Consider the following 13,808-nt stretch of genomic DNA (forward strand, 5'->3'; position numbering starts at 1 on the left):
GTGTAGGTCGTTTGTCCAGGCGGTAGTGATGTGCGGGTCGGGTTTTTTCATGACCCGCCCCGCCACGGAACCCAACCCGCCTCAACCCGCCCCGCGAACCCATTTATAAATCTATGGCTCAACCAGCCCCGCGACCCGCGGTAAAAAAAAAAAATCGGTAAAATCATGAAGGAAAATAATCTTCAAGTATACACCCCAAGTGTATTCAAACTGTTTTATTGTTATTATTCTTATTCTTATTAGGAATAAAGACAAAACAAGAGCATGTGATTTTATTTATTTTTTGCGTGTGAGAGCGGCTGACCCGCTCACTCGCAGCCCGCATAATTTCCTCTGAAATCCTGACTCGACCCACCCGCGCCACGGGTTGACCCGCGGGTCCCGCGGGTTAGGGGTCGACCCGCTCACCACTACCAGGCGGGCACCCTAGTGGCCAAAATCTGTGGCAAAATCTGACAGTTTAATCAATTTAAATGGGGAGCGATTTACGCGGGCGTTCTCGCTTGGATCGGGGGGGATCACGGTGTGCCTCTCATGTGCAGACACAAACACAATCGCTCCCATCTGAAAACGGCCATGACAGTTATATGACACTTGAATTCATGAAAGCTAGTCTGGCCAGACCCATTTATATTTGTGGCCAGTTTGGAGGCAATTGTACTGCTGGTAAGCCGTGGGAAAGCAAACACACAAACACGCGACACGTTGCTGATGTGTAGGATTATCCCCATATAAGTCAAAAGTAACTCCCCACATTTATTTGTTCATGTTATATTTTTAAATAAATATTTGACTTAAATTTTATAATAATAATATAAGTTAATGTCGGTCGGATTGGGCAGAAACCTTGCCCAAATCTTGTACTCAATGGATTGGTCACAGTTGTCATGACATCACAGATGTCACGGCACCTGAGATCAACAGGAAGCAACCAGTTATAGACCCTGTCTTGTATTTTTTCATTTTTTTTATTGGTAAGCCCAGCTTTGCTACTACTCCTACAGATTTTGTCCGAAACTCATGCAAATCAGTGCACTCAAGAGGAGCGCACTTTCTAGTTTTTTTTCCGTTGCTGTTGAGGTGTACAACTCCTGTGGTTCTCCTATTTCGCTTTTGATTAGATCAACGATGCTGCAGCGGTTCCTTTGATCATTGTCTCTTGACAAAATTAATGCGTTTGTCACTGGGGTGTTTAATAAAAGCATACCCTATAATTTATTCACGTGCTGCTTGAGCAGTGCTGTGTCCAGTGTCCACTTGCTGTGACGGGATCTCTTGTCGCTCAGATCGCGGCAACAGAAGCAACAGAACACGGTCCATGTCTAGTTTGCTGTGTGCTTCAGCAGCAATCAGCGCACCTCTCAACACCTGCGCATTGATTTATGACTGATGTTTTATTTCTCTCTTAACACATTGGCTGCCATGGATGCAGATCTGCGTTCATTTGCGCAAAAGCCCGCACGCTGCCAAGGACGCAGATCTGCGTTCTTTCCCAATTTTTTTTTTTTCAAAATCAAAGTTTTTTTTTTTTTTTTTTTAATTAAAAAAAAAAAAACAGTGACCAAGGAGATATGATTTTCCGAAGATTTAGACTCCCAGACACTTCCTTGTAACTTAAAACTTAAAAATTCTGTATCTCGGCTCCTAAGTACTTTTTTTTCTCATTGAAAAAGTCTGGCAGCCTACTGTAGGAAAAAAAAATAAAAGCTGGCAGCCAATGTGTTAAAGAGGGTAATTAGAGTGCTTTCTTCACACAGCCTTTTGACGTGCAATTGACCTATATATGAAAGTATGTTAACACACCTGGAGGTGTGTGAGGCGTTGTCGGCAGTGAGCATGAAGGGTTCCTGGGTCAGGGTCACCTGGCTAGCGTTCCTGCTGACAGTGACCAATGGGAATCCTTTCTGAAGAGTCCATGTTTTCATCATGTCTGATACGCTCTGTTTATGAGGAGAGACGTCAACCTGGAGAGAGACAGACAGAGAGACAGAGACAGAGAGAGACATTGATGAAGAGTGTCATGGGGCTGATGATGTCACCAGACTGCTGTCACAGACAGACTAAACGCATCTAAAAGAAATGTCATATTTTTCTAAATACAATTTTGTAATAATATGGGAGAAAAGAATTATAAGTGGTCCAAATACATTGTGAAAAGAAAACATAGGCTATATTTCCAAGGTCCAAAATACAGTATGTTTTTTTTAAATTACAGCGTGGGATTTTTTTCACCATATTGTATGTATTTTGAGACATAATTAGTATGTGTGAAATCAATATATTTTTATGCACGCTTGCATGTACACACACACTACCTGCGTGATGCTGTTCCAGAGGTCTTCCGTCACTGTGTTGGAGCCATTGAAGTTGTTGAGGTATTGTATGATTCCTTTTTCAAACTGCCTGCTTGGCAGGGAAGCATTCAGCATCAACAAGATGGACGCCCCCTAGAAGAGACACACGCACACGCGCACACACACACACACACACACACACACACACACACACACACACACACACACACACACACGGGGGGGGGGGGGGGGGGGGGGCAATTGTGTTCTTATAGACAATTATAGATATGGGTGGGCTTTACTCAAGTCGATTTTGAATTCCGGACTTTTACTTGTAACACAAGTATTTCTACGTTGCAGTATTGATACTTTTACTGAAGTAAAACATTTGAGTACTTTTTCCACCACTGACCTTCTCATAGGAGACAGAGTCGAACATCTCTGCCACCTGCTCCGGTGCGTTGACATACGTTGACACGGCGTGGGACGAGTTCAGTGCATCTTTGTCCATAGACCTGAACCTCACCGACAGGAACAAGTTACCCTGCAAATTAACACATATATGGACTAAAGCTAAATTAAATCTCACAACTGAAACAGGTCAGACACAATAGCGAAATAGAACATGGATTCGATTTCTAGTTTGACCCATTCAAACACTCTTTAATCTATTCTATTGCTAGTTTGACCGCTTCAAATATTGTTTAATCTTAAAATAACTAATAACCGAAAATAGCCGATGTACGTGTCGAGCCGCCACGCGTTATGAGCATGTAGATCGGCAATGTTTGGTGCACGACATGCTTCCGTTGAAGACTTCTACGGAATCAAAATGACTAAAATCATGTCATAACGACTCAGAACTTTCATCCACGCACATATACAAACATATAGCATACAGTGTGTCGATAGAGTAGTAAACCATGCACCTTATGAACACAATCTGTCATTAGATCTGCTGCCATTTGGTAAATTCACCTGTTCACTTTTTTTTCACCTGCACCTAATGTTGTCAAAATAACATTTAAACATGCATTTGACTCTAACGTTCTAATTATCGACGCAATATGTCACATGTTTTTATTTTATTTTTATATATTAATGAATGAATAGATATTGATCAACACAAATAATACACACAACTACATGTTTGCTATATCCCCCCCGTCTCTGCCAGCTGCACCCCTCCTTGCCTCGTCTTAAAAACCCTGACCCCACACCCCAGCACCAACCACCATTGAAAAAATAAATAATTAAATAAAAATAATACATATAAAAATGTTTTCTGATTGAGCTGTCATTCCGAATATAAGTGGACTATTAGGGCCCATGTTGAACACAATCAATGACGGAGTGGAACTTACGATATCCAGCTCAGGGAACTTCTCCTGCAGAGATGTGTACTGCATGTAGGTAGCAAAGCCTTCGTTCAGCCACAGGTCGTTCCACCAGCTCATGGTCACCAAGTTACCAAACCACTGGGAAAAAAAACAGAAACATCCAGGACCACGTTAACCACATGAAACCAAAGCACCCTTGTCCAGTGTTATGCTGCAGAGACATTAACATTCATATTCAATATTTGCCCTTGGGTGTGATTACAAACTCACCCACATCAATACTACCTCGTAGACTGTTTCAGCCACTTTGAGAATACATAACTCAACATTTGTCTTTTCTTTTTCTTCATTTTCTTTGATAAAAACATGTTTTCGTCATTGTAACTTTGGCAACTGAAAGCGAGATGCTCTCATTCAATGTGATCCTGAATGTAAATACAGGTGAGTGAGTGAGTGAGTGAGCGAGCGAATGAATGAATACATGAGTGAGCAAGCGAATGAATGACCGAGTGCCACATCACAAAGCGTTACATAATGACGCATTGTGAGCTTGTAAAGTAAAGTATTAATTACGGCATACATTTTTTTTTCTAGCATTGATACATCGATAAGTATACAATATATACTTATACATTTGTATATTATACAAAAAATGTCAAGTGTTTCTCAATCATTAGCGTAATTGAAAAAGTAATTGATAGAATAATGGCATAAGAAAATAATCGATAGTTGCAGCAGTCCTATGAAATGCCAACGTTGGATCTATAAGCTGTCTCTTTCTCTGCAAATGTGAGGAAGACACGTGACGGAGGCCACCAGCTGTCTGTCTGTCTGTCTGTCTGTCTGTCTGTCTGTGGATTACCTGGTGAGCCAGTTCGTGGGCGATGACGGAGGCCACCAGCTGTTTCTCCAGGGGAGAGGAGTCCTGTCCCACCAGCAGACTGGTCTCTCTGAAGGTGATCAGACCCCAGTTCTCCATGGCTCCTGCCAGGAAGTCTGGGATGGCCACCAGGTCTGAACCATGGACATATACACCGGTGATTGACAACCTTTTTTATTCTATTTCAAAGACCCCCAGTTTGATATGCATTAGGCCATGGACCCCCAATTCATGTGATTTGTTTTAACCCATTAACACATTGGACGCCAGAGGTTAATCTCATAATGTACCTACCAGTGCCAAGCTCTTTTTGTTGTTTTTTTGTTTTTTTCATGTCGTCATAGCCCCCGCTAAATCCGTTTAAAATCCGCGTTCATTTGGTTCGACACAAACACGGGATCCGTGAAAAACAAATACAAAAAAATCCGAGCCGATCCGTGCCGCCATTTTGAAGTTACAGGCGAGAACGTTAGACAGGACGATGCGGTGAGGAAACCCACAAGGGAGATAAATCGATTCTAAGCTGACGCCCAGACAGGAAACGGATGCGAGCGAAAAAACCGGAACCAGTTTTATTTCGTTTCCGGTCGGCCCCGGAACCGGAAATGGGTCGAAAAAAATTCCGGAATGTGCACTTTTTCGATTTAACATGGGAAATGCGAGTCGCGTAGATCTACGCGACTGGCACACTGCGGCTTTAAATCGTTTGGCGTAGATCTACGCGACTGGCACCCGGACCGGGAATGACTGTCATTTTAGATTTCTTTGGCTATTCAAAAAATAGCAGATCTACAAGCTCATAGTGCAGCACAGAGTGCCGTGCTATGAGCTTGTAGATCTGCTATTTTTGAAAAATCGTGAAAAATATATTTTTACATATTTTTCAAAAAACTGTTAGGCAAACTTATGAATCGGTCTCAGGTCTTGATAGGGTTAAATCTCTGGGACCTCCAATTTATACTGAAACATCCTTTATTATTTGGCATTATTAGTTGGAGAGGGCACGCCTCTCCAGGGCCTAATTGATTGAGAAAGGGCATATGTAGGGCAAATGTAAGCCTGGGTGATTGGGAAAGGGCATGCACCTGAGTGGACAGATGGTTTTACCAGTGCCAGAGCCACAGTGGCAGAGAACAATGCCATGGAAGAATCTGTTTGTATATGCAATTTCTTGGATCAGTAAATATACGAAAATGACATTGAACCTGTGGACAATGTGTTCTTTATGCCTGCGTACGACCTAAGTCTCAAGGTGCATCAGTGGGTTTTGTTGATTTGTTTGGAGCCGACAAAACGCCATTATAGTGTGAAAGGACCACCTACTACAGTATCTACATAATCCTCAGTCTGTGTCTCAGAGGAGGGCTGTGGACAGTTCAGAAAACCTGCCCTACCAGTGACATCATTGGTAGACAGGTTTGGTGGTTTCAAACGAGATTTTAAACTTTAACTCATGCAAGAACAATGTGGGATCTTCTAGATCTGCTATTTTGGGCTTTTGGGTTCATGTCGGAATTTAATAAATGGGGTTCATAAAACTGTCCTAAAATGTTGATGTCTCCTTATAGTAATAAAAACGTGTGTGTGTACCTAGTTTTTTGAGAGGGTAGGGAATGTCGAAGAAGGTGTTGTAGTGGTTCAGCATGTCGGTGGCAACTTTCAGAGCGTAGGCCGTCTGATCCGTTTTATCTGGTACAGAGTACACTGACACCTTTACACACACACACACACACACACACACACACACACACACACACACACACACACACACACACACACACACACACACACACACACACACACGTGTATCATTTCTAAACAGCCTTTCCTTTACAGTTATGGAAGTCTTGTTCAAAGGTCAAATATTGACCATTCTACCAGTATATTACCAGTAACTCTGGCTCTCATCGAGCTAATCAATACATTTTACAAATATAACAAAAACATCAATCAGCTATATTCGCCATATTTGCATGAGATCATTGTAAAAGTACGTATAAAATAGGGCTAATATGGTTATCAGACTACTACTCTCCCCCTAGACCTCAGCACTGTGGCCTCTGTGGACATCTTCAAAAGGCTGTTAAAGACATAAGTGTTCAAACAGGCCTTCACATAGCTCCTTGTGATTACAGCTCTGTGTGTTGAGACTTATCTCCCTTATTCTGAGTTTCTTTGACTCTTTTTAGTCGATTTGATATATGATGATTGTTTTCTTCTGTTTTTGATTCTATTATTGATATGCTTGCAATAATTTGTGACTGTCAATGTCAGTGAAAGGTGCTCCACAAATAGATGTTACTTACTGAATTTAGTTGAATACACAATATCAAACAATATCAAATAGAATTCTTCCCTGTCAATTATTTGCATACAAAAAAATACAACATTTTACAAAAAAATAGCTTCTCAATTATTCAATTAATCGTACAAGTAATGAACAGAATTACGTCTAAGAAGATAAAGGACAGTTGCAGCCCCCGCCTGTGTGTCCGTGTCTTACGTTAGTGCCGGAGACGTTGGTGGACGTGGAGTTGAAGTCGCACACGATGAAGGCCACTATGTAGGTGCTCATCTTCACGCTGCTCTGCTCAAACTCGTCCACCTCCAGGCCACTAGGGAGCACTGTGGTCTTAACCTGAGGAACACAGCGTGAGAGCACAACCGGGAACGACGATTAGCCAAATTACCAATAGGCTCTATGCACAGCAGCCATATTATCACTTCCTTCACAGGTGTTACCAATGATACTAATGAAGGCTCTGTTGCATTTAGTCTAGCACATTGGTTTCCTCGACCCCCACAACTCTGAGTGTACAAATGGAACCAAAAGGACCCTTACGGGTCCATTTGGTTCCATTTGTACACTCTCAGAGTTACACACCTGTAAGGGGCCATTTGGAAGCCCATGAGGGTCCCTGGACCCCAACTGTAGACCCACTGGTGTAACAGAGTGTTTCCAGTGAGCCAACATGCACAATATCAGCACCCTGACTCTTGTTTGACCAGAATGGAACAGAGCCTTCATAAGTATCATTGGTAACACCTGTGAATGTCTTCATAATACGGCTGCTGTAAATAGAGCCTATACCCCAACTTCCACACTCGCTCACTCCACTCGCGCATTAGTCCCGCCCTCCGAGCGAGGCAGAGAGGGTTAGATGCGAGCCGGCTGGACTGACCACAGATATAGAAAACCTAGATACCTCATTGGCCGCTGCAGTTCATTGGAGCGACCAGTCTCCGCGGCCGCCATATTGGAAGTGGAAGCCGAGCCTTCTAATGCCTTTATGTCCATTGAAAAGGACGGTCTCTCCACTATAGGCTCTATGCACAGCAGCCATATTGGAAAGAAATTGGGCCTCTTCTTACTTCCTTCACAGGTGTTACCAATGATACTAATGAAGGCTCCGTTCCATTCTGGTCAGGGTGCTGATATCGTGCATGTTGGCTCACTAGAAACACTCCATTTTGGTTCCCAAATGGCCCCTTATGGTGGGTGTGTAACTCTGAGAGTGTACAAATGGAACCAAATGGACCCATTATGGGGGTCCTTGAAAATAAGACAACCACTATGCCACACTAAATGGAACAGAGCCTTAAATAGTATCATTGGTAACACCTGTGAAGGAAGTAAGGAAGGGGCCCAATTCATTCCCAATATGGCTGCTGTGCATAGAGCCTATTAAAATCATCATAACTCCCAGAATTTTCATCCGATTTACACATCTAAAATGCATATTTTCATACCAAAATACTTTAACTACTGTAATCTAATCCAAGTAACAGTAACAGTCACAAAACACTTCTGTCAGTCCAACCTGTGTTCTAATGGATTCAATGTAGTTATTACATCATCCCAAGCTCTTGTTGATCATTTTCAATGGTTCAATATTAATATAATCCATACAGAATTAACCACTTTCACTTTTCCCGACAAAGGCAGTGGTGGAAAGTAAGAAGTACATTTACTCAAGTACTGTACTTGTAGCATGTCATTTTCGATTTCAGCGTTGGCTATTCAAAAATAGCAGATCTACAAGCTCACAGCCACTCATCTGCTAATTTTGAACATTTAAAAAAAAATGTTAATACTTTTGAATTTTTCAACACGTGTCAAGTCTTGTCTTCTAGGGTCCCTGGCACAAGACATTTTTACATGGGGTCCGCGGCCATACACTGTATATATCAGTTTGGGGGCCCTTGGCACGAAAAAAGTTTGAGAACAACTGATTTAGAAGGCATTTGTAGAATTAGCCTCAGGTCTTAATGTACTTGAGAGTAGACGCGGTTTAGATAAGAGGTCCTAAAGATAAAAATGGGGGGCTGTGGACTGACGCATAACAAACTGGGGGTCCTTGAAATGAAAAAAAAAAAGGTTGAGAATCACTAAACTAAATGTTGGAACCCCAATCTACATTGTAAAATCCACAGGTGACACTAATCGCTGTCAATATACAATATGAAACTCAATGAATTGGCAAAAAACAAAATACTATTTGTTTTAGGAGTGAGGGAGCGTCGCCCGTGTTGGGAATGCATTTGTTTAGTTGGCCACCTAGAATAAAAGACAGAACAAGAAAACGAAGGGTCTACCCTTAAACAGATAAAAGGACCAGTATACTGTACGTATCAAAGGTTAGACTATGAAGTCTATAAAAAAAGACCCATGTTTTTATTTTTTGCTTGTAACTCTGTTTTTGTATTTTATTATTTGTGGTGTCTGATTGTACTGACGTATTTTTGTATGTTACCTAAGGATGAACATTTGCATTTGTACCTTGTGTGTTTACATGACTTTATGTGTATTGTTAATGAATCCATGCTGTCCCGTTTAGATGAACGTGTACCCATCTCTACACACTGTAAAACCCTCAGTGCTTATTCAACTCAAGAGAGTGTACGAATGGAACCAAATGGACCCATCTCGGAGGGAGTTACGGACCTGTAAGGGTCCAAATGGACCCGTGGTATATGGTAAAGTGGTCTATGGTTAATGGCGTTCTGGAAGAGCATCGCCACGGCCGAGCCAGTAAGACCCAGCCACACGGACACCCTGTTCACGATGCTCGTGGGGGGGAGGTCATGCCTTCCCCTTGTCTGGTATCAAGGGCAATTAACCGAAAATATATGAAAACCGATATTTATATCCAATAAACGACTTATAAACGAGATATAAAAATTGAGAAGCAAGGTTTTATTTTTATTTTTTTCTTTCTTATATATCAACGGATTCCTTTTTTTTAATAAATCGACTAAAATCAATGAGTACGTAGTATAACATTTTGTTGTACCATGGTGGAGTACAATTATTTATTTTTAATAGTAATCTATACATTCAGATCTGCTATTTTCACTTTTTTTCATAATCATAACTGAGGCAAAAGTTTGAAATAATGGTGATATTGATTTGAAGTCACAGCGCCCAGCCCTACTACCCCATGATAACTCTTAACTTATTTAGTCCCTGGTTGTCATCTGGGGTCTCACCTCTATTTACGAAGGTAGTCCCGCCTGGTTAGGAATTAACCAGCAATGTTGGGCAGTAACTAGTGACTAAGTAATATTACTGTAACAGCATTACTTTCCCCAGTAGTAAGGAGTAGTATAACATATTACAATTACCAAAACATTAATAATACAATTACTAATCCAAGTACAGTTACTAAGTTACAATTTGGACATGAATGAATGTGATTGGCTATTGAGCAAGAATATATTAACACCAAATACATAGATCCTCGTTTTTTCAAGTACACCCGTTTTAGTTTTTTTTTTTAAGATTCCACAAGAGGACCCTTTAACTCTTTGACTGCCGCCGACGCGTTATCGAGTCAATTGCTAGTTTGTCCACTTGGCCGTCGACGTGTTAGACGCGTGTTTGTAATTATTGTATTACAAACACTGCTACAGTACAGTAAAACTGTAGCACAACTACGGAAATAATGGATATAGCGTCGTTCCGTTCTCGTCGACTCCATGTTTGTAGTTTTTTTTCTTTCGCCTGTATCTCTGTTTTTTTGTCCATTTTTCCGAGGAGAAAAAGTGTTTCCAACGGCCTGTATATAGAGTTCCAGGTCAGAAGTAGCCAAACATGGAGTGTCAGATCAATAGCAGCACCCAGACGTTGGATGACAAGCCTTTTCTACAGGCACCTCTGTGGTGACCACAGATGTCTATCCTATCCTATATTTTATAATATAAGATGCCTTCTTTGACGACATTTGGGTCTGAAAAAAATTGACATTCCATTTCCATATCGTTGTTGTCAGGCAGAAAGTATTTCATATATTTTTCTTCAGATTTTAGCTTCAAAGTAAACTAGAAAAAGTGCTCCTCGCAGCACTGCCAGACCCCTAGTGGTTGAAATCTGAATGGCCGGACTTCGCATGACGTGTGTGCAGAGGAAAAGAGGGACAGACCGACCGACCGACCGACAGACAAAGCCTCCTGTAGGCCGACCCCTTGGGTCTGGCAAAAAATTAAAAAGGTGCAAAAATATCAAAATCGGACAAAAACAACAAGTCCCTTTCTTGGGGGGGAAAGTTGATTAAAAACGTAATTAAAAGAGAAAGCTTTTTTTTAAATGAAGTTTGGATACAGTTCCGGGCTAAAGGTTTTGCATTGGCGACAAACAAGATCCGTTTTTCTTTTTTTTTTTGCTTTTTGAGAAAGACAAGGTTTTGGCGGGCTTAGTGGGGATTTCGATGAAAGAAAAATAAATCAAAAGGCAGGCAGGCAGGCAAGGATAAAGCAGGTTACGGAACCCGATAAAGATGGTCAGAAAACGTATTTGAAATGCAATACAATGAAACAAGGATCAGAACAATCCCAAAGCCTTCCATTACATGTTCCTGGTGGGGATGCTGATGGAGGAGAAAGGGGAGAATGTAGTCCAGCCGAAGGGTTCTCGTGGCAGTAGAACAGAGATGATCGATGAGGACTAAAGAGTCAAGTCCAAGAAAGAAGGGGGAACGGGGTTAGAACCAAGTGGAGGGCTAAATCTTTTTATTTTTTAGATGAGATCGGCAACATTGACGGGCATCTCCTCAACGGTGGTGTTGTAGAATTTCTCGATGTCTCGCAGGGTGCGCTTCTCCTCCTCTGTCACCATGTTGATGGCCACGCCCTTTCTGCCAAAGCGACCGCCGCGGCCAATCCTGTGGATGTAGCTCTCCCTGTTGGCGGGCAGATCGTAGTTGATGACCAGCGACACCTGCTGCACGTCGATACCTCTGGCCAGAAGGTCGGTGGTGATGAGGACTCGGCTGGAACCGGAGCGGAACTCCTTCATGATCACATCTCTCTCCTTCTGGTCCATGTCTCCGTGCAGGGCCGAGACGGTGAAGTCCCTGGCGTGCATTTTCTCGGTGAGCCATTCCACCTTCCTCCTGGTGTTTATGAAGATGACGGCCTGGGTGATGGTCAGGGTCCCGTACAGGTCACACAGGGTTTCCAGCTTCCAATCCTCCTTCTCCACGTCAATGTAGAACTGTCGGATACCCTCCAGGGTCAGCTCATCTTTCTTGACCAGGATGCGCACAGGCTTGCGCATGAAGTTCTTGCTGACCTCCAGGACATCATCGGGCATGGTGGCAGACAGCAGCACAACCTGTATGTTGCTCTCTAGTTTCTTGAATATGTCATGGATCTGGTCTTGGAAACCTCTGCTCAGCATCTCGTCAGCCTCATCCAGTACAAACATCTTGATGTGCTTTGAGGAGAGGTACTTGCGGTTGAGCATGTCAAAGATACGGCCGGGGGTTCCCACCACGATGTGCGGGGGCCCGTCGGCCTGGAGCTTTGCCTGCTCGCTGCGGACGTTAGTCCCTCCGATGCAGACGTGGCACGTGGCACCCATGTAATCCCCCAGGGCCAGGATCACCTTCTCGATCTGCTGAGCCAGCTCCCTGGTAGGGGCCACGATTAGGGCCTGAGTGCCACCGAGCTTCAAATCGAGTTGCTGCAGGATGGAGATGGCGAAGGTAGCGGTCTTCCCTGTCCCAGACTGGGCCTGAGCTATCACATCATGACCTTTGATACAAGGGATGATGGCTCTCTGCTGGATGGCGGAGGGCTTCTCAAAACCATAGGCGTAGATTCCCCTGAGAAGATTCTCATCCAGGGTCATGCTATCAAAACTGTCCACGATCTCGCTATAGTTGCTCTCAATGATCCCACCTGGCTCCATGCCCTCGGGACCACTGTCGTGTTGGTCTCTCTTCTCTTCATATCTGTATGACATTGTTATTATCTTGCTTTTCTCTTGGTGGAATGCGTCTCAAATTAAAGTGAAAATTGATTGTGGCTTCTTTATACACAGTCCGACGTGGGTCGGCTCTGGACATCCGGATCTCCTTATATATGCCTATATACGGGCGTCTCAGTCAGATCGGTGATTCTGGTCAATGCCTAGCCGAGGGATTTGGATGAAGGATAAATAAATCATAAGGCAGGCAGGCAGATAAAGCAGGTTACAGAACAGTCCATCCTTGCCTGATAAAGATGGTCAGAAAACGTATTTGAAATGCAATACAATGAAACGTGGATCCGAACGATCCCACAGGCCTTCCATTACAGGTGCCTGGTGGGGATGTCCAGCCGAGAGGTTCTCGTGGCAGTAGAACAGAGATGATTGGTGAGGACGAAAGGGTCAATGGACCCTTCGCTAAGCCCCACCCACTCCACTCTGTGACTGGTGGTGCGGAGTTAGTCACACCCAGGCCTGGCAGCGCCTGGCAAACTTTGCTTCTCACCCATTGACTTGCATGTTAAATGACGGCTTTTCCCCTTAAAAATAATCGATCATTTCAGCAGCAAGAGCTTCAAAATCTCTTCTAAATCTAGTCAACAAGGCCTGCAGTAGGCTATGCACTGGACAAATGTGCATGACATTATTTCAATTAACTAAAAAAACACGGGAAATGTTAGAGGGAGTAATAGCCATGGATAAACGACGGTCGACTGTCTCGACCGTCATGGATGAACTTCAACCTGGTGTTTGCGCTTTCTCCATTTACGGCCCGTACATCTACAGAAACATTCATATTTCAAATATAAAGTGCTTATCCCATGGCCACGGATGTTACATTTATGTACGGGTTCTCAAAAGTACCCGTATCATCCGTATTGTTCAATAAAAAGCATTTTAATCTGATTGGTGGCCATTTTCTCCATATGCGTTCAACTAAGCGACCCTATCGGTTGGTAGGTGTATTGCACTCTGATACATTATAACTCTATGAGAAAATGGCCACATATCGGATCAAAATGCTTTTTATTGAACAACACAGA

The 13,808-nt window shown here is 42.9% G+C and overlaps 2 protein-coding genes across 4 annotated transcripts in view; both read right to left on the reverse strand.

Annotated features, from left to right (window-relative positions):
- lnpep (leucyl/cystinyl aminopeptidase) overlaps positions 1 to 13,808 on the reverse strand; it is a 69,014-nt gene that overhangs the window by 13,894 nt on the left and 41,312 nt on the right. For all 3 annotated transcript variants that reach the window (XM_084056256.1, XM_084056255.1, XM_084056257.1), the window contains 7 exons: positions 7,018 to 7,152; positions 6,105 to 6,225; positions 4,497 to 4,648; positions 3,659 to 3,772; positions 2,707 to 2,838; positions 2,316 to 2,447; positions 1,804 to 1,964 (listed from right to left, as the gene is read on the reverse strand). In XM_084056256.1, coding sequence (XP_083912382.1) covers positions 1,804 to 1,964; positions 2,316 to 2,447; positions 2,707 to 2,838; positions 3,659 to 3,772; positions 4,497 to 4,648; positions 6,105 to 6,225; positions 7,018 to 7,152 — 947 coding nt within the window. The remainder of the gene's footprint in view (positions 1 to 1,803; positions 1,965 to 2,315; positions 2,448 to 2,706; positions 2,839 to 3,658; positions 3,773 to 4,496; positions 4,649 to 6,104; positions 6,226 to 7,017; positions 7,153 to 13,808) is intronic.
- LOC311044576 (eukaryotic initiation factor 4A-I-like) lies at positions 11,530 to 12,717 on the reverse strand (the record flags this gene model as incomplete). The annotated part of the gene is made up of 1 exon (XM_084056265.1): positions 11,530 to 12,717. The coding sequence occupies exon 1, from the start codon at positions 12,703 to 12,705 to the stop codon at positions 11,530 to 11,532; it is 1,176 nt and encodes a 391-aa protein (XP_083912391.1). The 5' UTR covers positions 12,706 to 12,717.

The sequence above is a fragment of the Gymnoscopelus microlampas genome (genome assembly GCF_963454915.1).
Source record: "Gymnoscopelus microlampas genome assembly, chromosome: 4".
Lineage (NCBI taxonomy): Eukaryota > Metazoa > Chordata > Actinopteri > Myctophiformes > Myctophidae > Gymnoscopelus > Gymnoscopelus microlampas.